This window comes from Uranotaenia lowii, chromosome 1 (assembly GCF_029784155.1).
Source record: "Uranotaenia lowii strain MFRU-FL chromosome 1, ASM2978415v1, whole genome shotgun sequence".
NCBI lineage: Eukaryota > Metazoa > Arthropoda > Insecta > Diptera > Culicidae > Uranotaenia > Uranotaenia lowii.
The window spans coordinates 144,746,834-144,755,551 of NC_073691.1; the positions used below are offsets into that span (position 1 = coordinate 144,746,834).

Sequence of the window (8,718 nt, forward strand, 5' to 3'; positions counted from 1 at the left end):
AACAACAACATTAAGCATGTTCAATGACCAGATAGTAACGAAATTAAATTGGCAATGCAATTGTAGTTGTTATGAAAGCGCATCTAGGTGAGAAGAATAGAAATTCTTTATTTAATGAATTGTAAGTTCATTACAAGTTAAGACATGAAGGTATGTTCATGAGTTTAATCAAAGAAGTTTTTAAAAGAAAGCATTGAACAATACTTGTCATCAAAGATCAAAATGGCGACCAGTTGGTGTTTACATTTTTCAAAACAAAAACAAAACGTTACCCTACCACAGTCTGTCTCGGGAAATATTCTATTGGTGTTCTTGGATGGTAGACGTCAGTCGCTCTGAAAGAATGTGTCAGACGATGAGCCCACTACACAGTGCACTGTGGTCCGAAAGGGCTAAAAGTGGAACTTTTTTCGTAGCGCCTCTGTCTTTCATTTTATCTCTTAAGTATCTTCAAAACATTGGCTTCTTCAAACATGCTTCATAACTTGAAAGCATCAAAAGTTAGTCAAAGTCCGCTATAAAAAAATTGAAAATTCTAACTTTTTTATTTCAATAGATAGAGCTTTACATTATAGTACAAAGCTGTAGAATACGTGAAAATATGAAACTTTGTTGAATACATCAAAACTCTATATCTTTTCAGAGCAGAGTTATAAAGGTTTTATTTTGAAAGTTATTTAAAAGTTAGTTTTTTAAACTTAACTAGAGTTAGATGAGGATTTACATGAATAAGATGTTCTGAACATTGTTGTTGAAACATTCAAATCACACGTTTTGCACAAGATTTCAGCTTTCTACGACGTTTTATAACCAAGTTATTGCAACTTTAATTTTAATTTTTACTCAACTTCACGAGCGTTTATTGCAAAAACGTGCAAGTGGATTCTTAAAACTAATAAACCACATTAAAGCTTGAACTAAGTGCAACAAATTGGTGTTGGTTCCATTTGTCTCCACGTGCTCGTATTTGAACACAACAAGCATATATTTGATGTGTTTCACGTATTTCCATACGAAAAATGGAAAAATTGATTTCCAGAACGAAGGCAGAAGGCAGTTGAAAATAATTTTTGTATGGAAACACGCAAAACACATCAAACGTATGCTTGTTGTGTTCAAATACGAGCGCGTGGAGACAAATGGAACCAACACCAATTTATTGCACTTAGTTTAAGCTTCAATGTGGTTTATTAGTTTTAAGAATCCACTTGCACGTTTTTGCAATAAACGCTCGTGAAGTTGAGTAAAAATTAAACTTAAAGTTGCAATAACTTGGTTATAAAATGTCGTAGGAAGCTGAAATCTTGTGCAAAACGTGTGGTTTGAATGTTTCAACAAATGTTCAGAACATCTTATTCATGTAAATCCTCATCTAACTATAGTTAAGTTTAAAAAACTAACTTTTAAATAACTTTCAAAATAAAACCTTTATAACTCTGCTCTGAAAAGATATAGAGTTTTGATGTATTCAACAAAGTTTCATATTTTCACGTATTCTACAGCTTTGTAGTATAAGATAAAGCTCTATCTATTGAAATAAAAAAGTTAGAATTTTCAATTTTTTTATAGTGGACTTTGACTAACTTTTGATACTTTCAAGCTATGAAGCATGTTTAAAGAAGCAAATGTTCTGAAGGCACTTAAGAGATAAGATGAAAGACAGAGGCGCTACGAAAAAAGTTCCACTTTTAGCCCTTTCGGACCACTGTGCAGTGGTGCAGAACATCAATCTAGCTGTACGAAATTAATAGCGCCCAGGGATGAAGAAATAGACATTCGGTGTCTTCAGCAACATTGTTCAATTTTACATGGAGCATATTCTAGTATCAAAATTTTTGCCGAGGGGTCCACCAATAGCGAGATAAAAATGCTAACTTTTTTGTTTTTCAAATTAGGGCTTTGATGTCTTCGACAAAGTTGTTTATCTGATTAAAATACATAAATTTGTTGAATATGTAAAAGTCCTATCACATCACCCTCAGAAGTTACAGTCAAAGTAAAAAAAAATCTCATAAAAAACAGTTTTTTGAACCTGACACGTTATAGATTGGATGAAATGGTTCGCTGTCTTTGAAACAAAGTTGTAACAAGCCACGATCTACAATTGTCTCATACATTATGATGGGTTTAAAAGTTGCTGAAGCTCTATAGAAAGCATTTAGTGTATTTTATTGGCAATTTTGGAAGGCTCCTCCATCGAAAAGTGCACATTTTCGCAATACCCCCTTTTTGTGATTATTTTTGTTGATAAGCGGAACCATTTCCATTTGAAGTTAGCGGGGAAATCGGTGGAACTAGTAGAGATTTGAATCATTGAAAATTCACTTTTAGTATAAAAATTACCTGTTTTACTTATAGAAATACCGTTGAAAACATTTAATTTATTGATAAACTGTTGCAGTTTTCCTTTATATAGTTTGTTTTATTAAAAGACGTTCAAATTCGATTTTTCAAATCATTTAAACTCGAAAAAAAATCAGGGAACTAGTCTGTTAAATATGGTAGAAGCAGTTATATTGTACTGGCAAAAACCGGTTCTATTATTCATTTATATGATATCAAATACTTATTTAGTACTCAACCAAATTTAACAGATTAGTTCCATTAATGTTTTTGGAGTTTAAATTATTAAAAAAAAGAATTTTAATGTCTTTTAATAAAAAAAAAACTATATAAATGAAAAATGCAACAGTTTATTAATAAATTAAATGTTTTTAACGGGTTTTCTATAGGTAAAATAGGTAATTTTTATATAAAAAGTGTATTTTCAATGATTCAAATCTCTACTAGTTCCACCGATTTCCCCGCTAATTTAAAATGGAAATGGTTCCGCTTATCATCAAAAATAATCACAACAAAAGGGGGATTGCGAAAATGTACACTTTTCGATGGAGGAGCCTTCCAAAATTGCCAATAAAATACACTAAATGCTTTCTATAGAGCTTCAGCAACTTTTAAACCCATCATAATGTATGAGACAATTGTAGATCGTGGCTTGTTACAACTTTGTTTCAAAGACAGCGAACCATTTCATCCAATCTACAACGTGTCAGGTTCAAAAAACTGTTTTTTATGAGATTTTTTATTACTTTGACTGTAACTTCTGAGGGTGATGTGATAGGACTTTGACATATTCAACAAACTTATGTATTTTGACCAGATAAACAACTTTGTTGAAGACATCAAAGCCCTGATTTGAAAAACAAAAAAGTTAGCATTTTATCTCGCTATTGGTGGACCCCTCGGCAAAAATTTTGATACTAGAATATGCTCTATGTAAAATTGAACAATGTTGCTGAAGACATCAAATGTCTATCTCTTCATCCCTGAGCACTATTAATTTCGTACAGCTAGATTGATGTTTTGCACCACTGTGCACTGATAATGTTGATGGTGATAAGGTTGTGTAGGGGTGTCCTCCCAACACCTCCTCCTTCTTAGAAGAGATGATACGGCTCATACCTCACGGGTGTTCTTCTTACTCTAGAAGATTGGCGAAGCTGGCTCGGTTGTTGCTGAGAAGTAGCTCTTGGGGGCTTGGAAGGCGCTCGGCGAGGGACCTCGGTAGGTAGTAGCTAGTTCAGTAACGGTAACTGTTGAAGCATGAAGATAGCAAGTGCGATGTGTAGCATGCCATGATTTTAGGATAATGTAAAATTAGGTTGAAATATATAGTCAGTTATTGTTAGACCACCAACCGAGCAAGTTCACTTTCTTTATCCTCGGGCGTAAGGTCAGCAAACCAACGGAACGTGACTGGACAGAAGCAAAACGAGCCTTGCGGTATTTGAAGGGTACTGCTGGACTGAAGCTGCGACTGGGAGGAAAAGGTCATCTTGAAGGTTACGCTGACGCTGATTCCTTGATTTCTGTTCAAGCTTGGCGATGGAACGATCAGTTGGACAGCACGAAAGCAGGAGTGTGTGACATTACCTTCCACCGAAGCGGAATATGTTGCACTCGCTGAAGCTAACAAGGAGCTACTCTGGCTCATGAAGCTGATGCAAGGACTTGGCGAGGACATCAAGCAGCCGGTGATCACCCACGAGGACAACAAGAGCTGCATCAGTATGCTGAGTGCCGAAGGTGAAACCAGACGGACGAAGCACATCGATACCCGATACAATTTCGTTCGGGATCTGACCAAGACTGGAATCGTCAACGTCAAGTATTATTCGACAGAGAATATGTTGGCAGACATGCTGACAAAACCCCTGAACCGGATCAAGTTGTCTTTGAGGAGGAGTGTTGAAGCATGAAGATAGCAAGTGCGTTGTGTAGCATGCCATGATTTTAGGATAATGTAAAATGAGATTGAAATATATAGTCAGTTATTGTTAGACCAAGATAGGTAGATCAATAGGTATAACATTGCGCTTAACCTCAATCGACAAAACCGTGTAAACGCAGGGTTAAAAATAGTTATGAAATTTCGAACGATATGTATGGGATTTGAAACAAAGTTATAATTTATGGATAATTGAGGGGTCTTATTGTTCAAATAAGTAATCAGTCGCATTCTTTAAAATAACTTATGTACCAATTAGTAAAATTTATGTTCAAAAGCTTTCAATATTCTGACTACAAATTAGTTTTTTTTTTGGCAATTCAGCAGTATTTCAGCAAAATATTCGAATTTCGGAAAGCATTTTTTCAAATGTAGTTGTAAAAATATGCTAAAAAATGACTTGTTACTACTTGTAATGAATGCTTCTTTATTTTAGAAACTACAAAATATTAAAAAAATCATTAATGAGGAATTTAGCAAAAAGCATTTTTCATAACTCAATAAAAAATCTACGTTAAAAATACTTTTTCCATACGCAAAAGAGCTCAATGCATTGTAAATACTTTGGTGAACATTTTTATATTTTTTGCAGAATTTTAAAATTAGTAGTTTTTCTGGAAAACTAATATTTTAAAAAATTTCCATACATTTCTGTGGAATTTCTATAACTATTTTTTGGTTGACCTACTAATACATATGCAATCAACGGAGTAGCATACCTAAGTAATCTAGCTATCCTGTTGTTAGACCCCCAACCGAGCAAGTTCACTTTCTTTCCACTCCTACCCCCAAGAGTAACTGCGAAGGACTACCTGTTGCTTGCTCGGCTGGTGCGGCTGATGACTGACTGAGACCGCACGAGTCTAATGGGATGCTTAGCGGAATTTGCGTCGACTGCTGTTGTACTGGTGATGTTGGTTGTTCGGGCGCGTACCGCTTCCTCAGTTGGTTCGTATGGGACCTCACAAGATTTCGCTTTTCTGGTAACCAAACATTGTAGATAACCCTGTTGTTTCGGTGTACTTCAGTCTAAACCAGATCCTTGACATCGTAGTTCAGCGCTTTCGTACCATGCTTTCGATTGAACTGGATTTCCTGCTTCGATTCGGGCTGCTTGTAGAACGAGTTTGGTGGTCTCAGTAGGTCCAATGCTGTTCGTAATCTTCTGCCCGATAACAGCTCCGCTGGAGGCTTCCCATCAGGTGCGCTACGACAAGGAGTGGAGCGGTAGCACAAAAGGAAAGTATCAATTGCTTCGCGAAGAGGCTCTCCTCCCGTCGTTATTTTCCGAAGTCCTCGCTTGAATGTGTCGACAAATTTCTCTGCGAGACCGTTCGACTGCGGATGGTACGGCGGTGTTCTTAGATGAAGGATTCCGTGGTTGCTGCAGAACGCTTCAAATTCCTTGCTCGCGAACTGTGTGCCATTGTCGGTAACCAAAGTTTCAGGCATCCCGTTTCTGGTGAAGATCTCGCGGAACATGGCCACCGTTGCAGATGCTGTGATACGCTTGGTGGAGATGACTTCTAGCCATTTGCTGAAAGCGTCAACAACAATCAGATAGTAATTACCGTGGACTGGCCCAGCATAATCGGCGTGTAATCGTTGCCATGTTTATTTTGGTACAGGCCAAGATTCCAAATTAGTTTTTGTGTTGGTCTTGGCGGCTCTCGAACATTCCACACACGCTCGACCACGCTGGCTGATCTGCTCGTTGATTCCGGGCCAATAGACGTAGCTGCGTGCTATGGACCGCATTCTCTCCACTCCTGGGTGGCCCTTGTGTAGAACACTCAGAACCCGATCTCGAAATTTTGCAGGAATGACCAATCGTTCTCCGTAGACGATACAATCGGAAACTATTGATAGACTGTCCCGGCGTTGATGGAACTGCTGTAGCTTGGAGTAGTTGAATTTCGACCGATCGGTTGGCCAAACTGTTTCGACGAACTGCTTAACCTGCTTCAAAATCGCATCCGACTGTGTTCCGGCTTGGGTCATCTTGAAAGTGACCGGAAGACCCTCGACAGACTGCTTGACGATGTCTTGCATGGTGTCTTCCAGTTCAATCGATTCGATGACGTACTCCTCGTTGGGGCGGACAAGGGTGTTAATCAGTCTCGACATAATGTCAGCATATCCAAAACCATTTGTGTTGACATATTTGATGCTGAAGTCATACAGTTGTAGAGTTAACGCCCACCGCTCAACCGAAGAAAGAAAGTAATTTGATAAAGAATTACAGCTCGAATATCAAATTCCTTAACGCTAGAGGAGCATCTCTTAAAACCCCTTTTTAAAACCTTTGAAAACCTTTGGAATTTTAGAAAACTTCTTAAAATGCAGTTATCGATTCAAATAATTTGTAGAAGCATTATTATTCACTTTTACGCAGTTAATTTTTAAAAATAATCTTATTTTCGTTGAAAAACTTAAGTTGTGCTATTCTTATTTAACACCCCTTTTTTCACATTTTTGGTCCTCAACGCCAATTGCTACGTTCAGAAAAGGAAACTTATGCTTAATTTATCCATTAAGCAATTCAAAACAAACTGTTGAAGAAAATTTTCGTGATTTCTAATCATTCATATTTAAACAAGCAATACACATAGTGGTGCTATTCTTATTTCGCTCACTGCATTATTCAAGTGGAACCGAACAAGGCCGGGTAAATTAATCCAGGGTTGAAATAAAAAACCCGATTTAATACACTTAACAGTGGATTGGAGCCTTTCTAACAGAGTGTAAGTTATATTTGGAAATATATAAAATAATATAGAATACACATGATAGATTCCTTCCCTCTGCATCATATAAGTATGATTTCAGATATTCAAACAAGAAAAATTCCGATCTCAATATAAAAAAATTATGCATAGTACGTTTTTTGGCGAAAAGCGAACTGGTATGTAAGGAGTTCATTTTATGTATGGAAAGAATGGTATTTAAACAGTGACTTTAAGCGTGTTAAAGTCTTATAACACGCTGAAATGGTGCCGTGGTAGCAACCAGAACTTTCACGATGCTGGTCACGGTTCGAATCTTACTTTTTTTTTATGCTTTTTTTACTGAATAAGTAAAACCAACTACAATATTGATGGATAGCCGTGACACGTGGCCTAGCATGATACCTTTTTTAGAGCTCAACCATGCATAAAAGAAAAATTCTCACAAAAGCAGGGGAAAGTAATATGACTATTAAATGATTAATCTCATTCTGAAAACTAAATCTGAAATCTTATTCTGATTCTAAAGTTTGAATTTTGAGTTACAGCACTTAGTCTAATATTTGAATATAATTTCCAATTTCAAATTCCAGGTTGATCTTTAATCCGAATTCTTAATCAGAATTCTAAATCTGAATTCTCAATCTGAATTCTGAATCTGAACTCAGAATTTGAATTATGAATCTGAATTCTGAATTCAAATTCAGAATTAAGATTTTAGCATTAAGAATTTAGAATTCAGAATTCAGAATTCTGGATTCTGAATTCTCAATTCAAAATTTTGAATTTTGAATTCTTTATTTTAATTCTGAATCTAAATTCTAAACCTGTATTCTGTATCTGAATTCTGTATCTGAATCTGGAATCTGGATTCTAAATCTGAATCTGAATTCTAATTCTGGATTCTGAATCTGAATTCTGAATCTGATAAAGATGGATAGAAAAATGAAGAGAAAAGAGCAAAAGAACATTTTTGCAAGGAAAACTTATAAACGCACACCATACTTTACCCCGCAACATCAATCATTATAAATTTTCAATTCCGATATTCTTTCTTCAAGAATCTAAATTTTCACCGATATGCTGAAAATAAATTTACAAAAATCTGAATTCTAAATCTTAATTCTGATTGTGAATTCTGAATTTGAATTCTGAATCTGAATTCTGAATCTGAATCTAAATTCTGAATCTGAATTCAGAATCTGAATTCTGAATCTGAATTCTGAATCTGAATTCTGAATCTGAATTCTGAATCTGAATTCTGAATCTGAATTCTGAATCTGAATTCTGAATCTGAATTCTGAATCTGAATTCTGAATCTGAATTCTGAATCTGAATTCTGAATCTGAATTCTGAATCTGAATTCTGAATCTGAATTCTGAATCTGAATTCTGAATCTGAATTCTGAATCTGAATTCTGAATCTGAATTCTGAATCTGAATTCTGAATCTGAATTCTGAATCTGAATTCTGAATCTGAATTCTGAATCTGAATTCTGAATCTGAATTCTGAATCTGAATTCTGAATCTGAATTCTGAATCTGAATTCTGAATCTGAATTCTGAATCTGAATTCTGAATCTGAATTTTGAATCTGAATTCTTTTTTTTTTTTTTTTTGTACGCTTTATTTTTAGAGGGATTAACCAAATGTTTTCACCCTCATTTTTAAGTTTGAACTTTCTACATCACACTAGATTTCACTAT

The 8,718-nt window shown here is 35.6% G+C and overlaps 1 protein-coding gene across 1 annotated transcript; it reads right to left on the reverse strand.

The window, feature by feature from the left end:
• Positions 1 to 5,317: 5,317 nt before the first annotated feature.
• LOC129737998 (uncharacterized protein K02A2.6-like) lies at positions 5,318 to 6,415 on the reverse strand. Its single transcript, XM_055729174.1, has 2 exons — positions 5,976 to 6,415; positions 5,318 to 5,825 (listed from the first exon to the last, which is right to left on the reverse strand). Exons 1-2 carry the CDS (start codon positions 6,413 to 6,415, stop codon positions 5,318 to 5,320), a joined length of 948 nt encoding a protein of 315 aa, XP_055585149.1.
• Between the last annotated feature and the right edge of the window lie 2,303 nt (positions 6,416 to 8,718).

Coding starts and splice junctions, on each gene's coding strand:
- LOC129737998 (XM_055729174.1), bottom strand. CDS start 6,415: ATGTCGAGACTGATTAACACCCTTGTCCGCCCCAACGAGGAGTACGTC. Junction 5,826..5,975: donor ATCAGCCAGCGTGGTCGAGC/GTGTGTGGAATG, acceptor TGACGCTTTCAG/CAAATGGCTAGAAGTCATCT.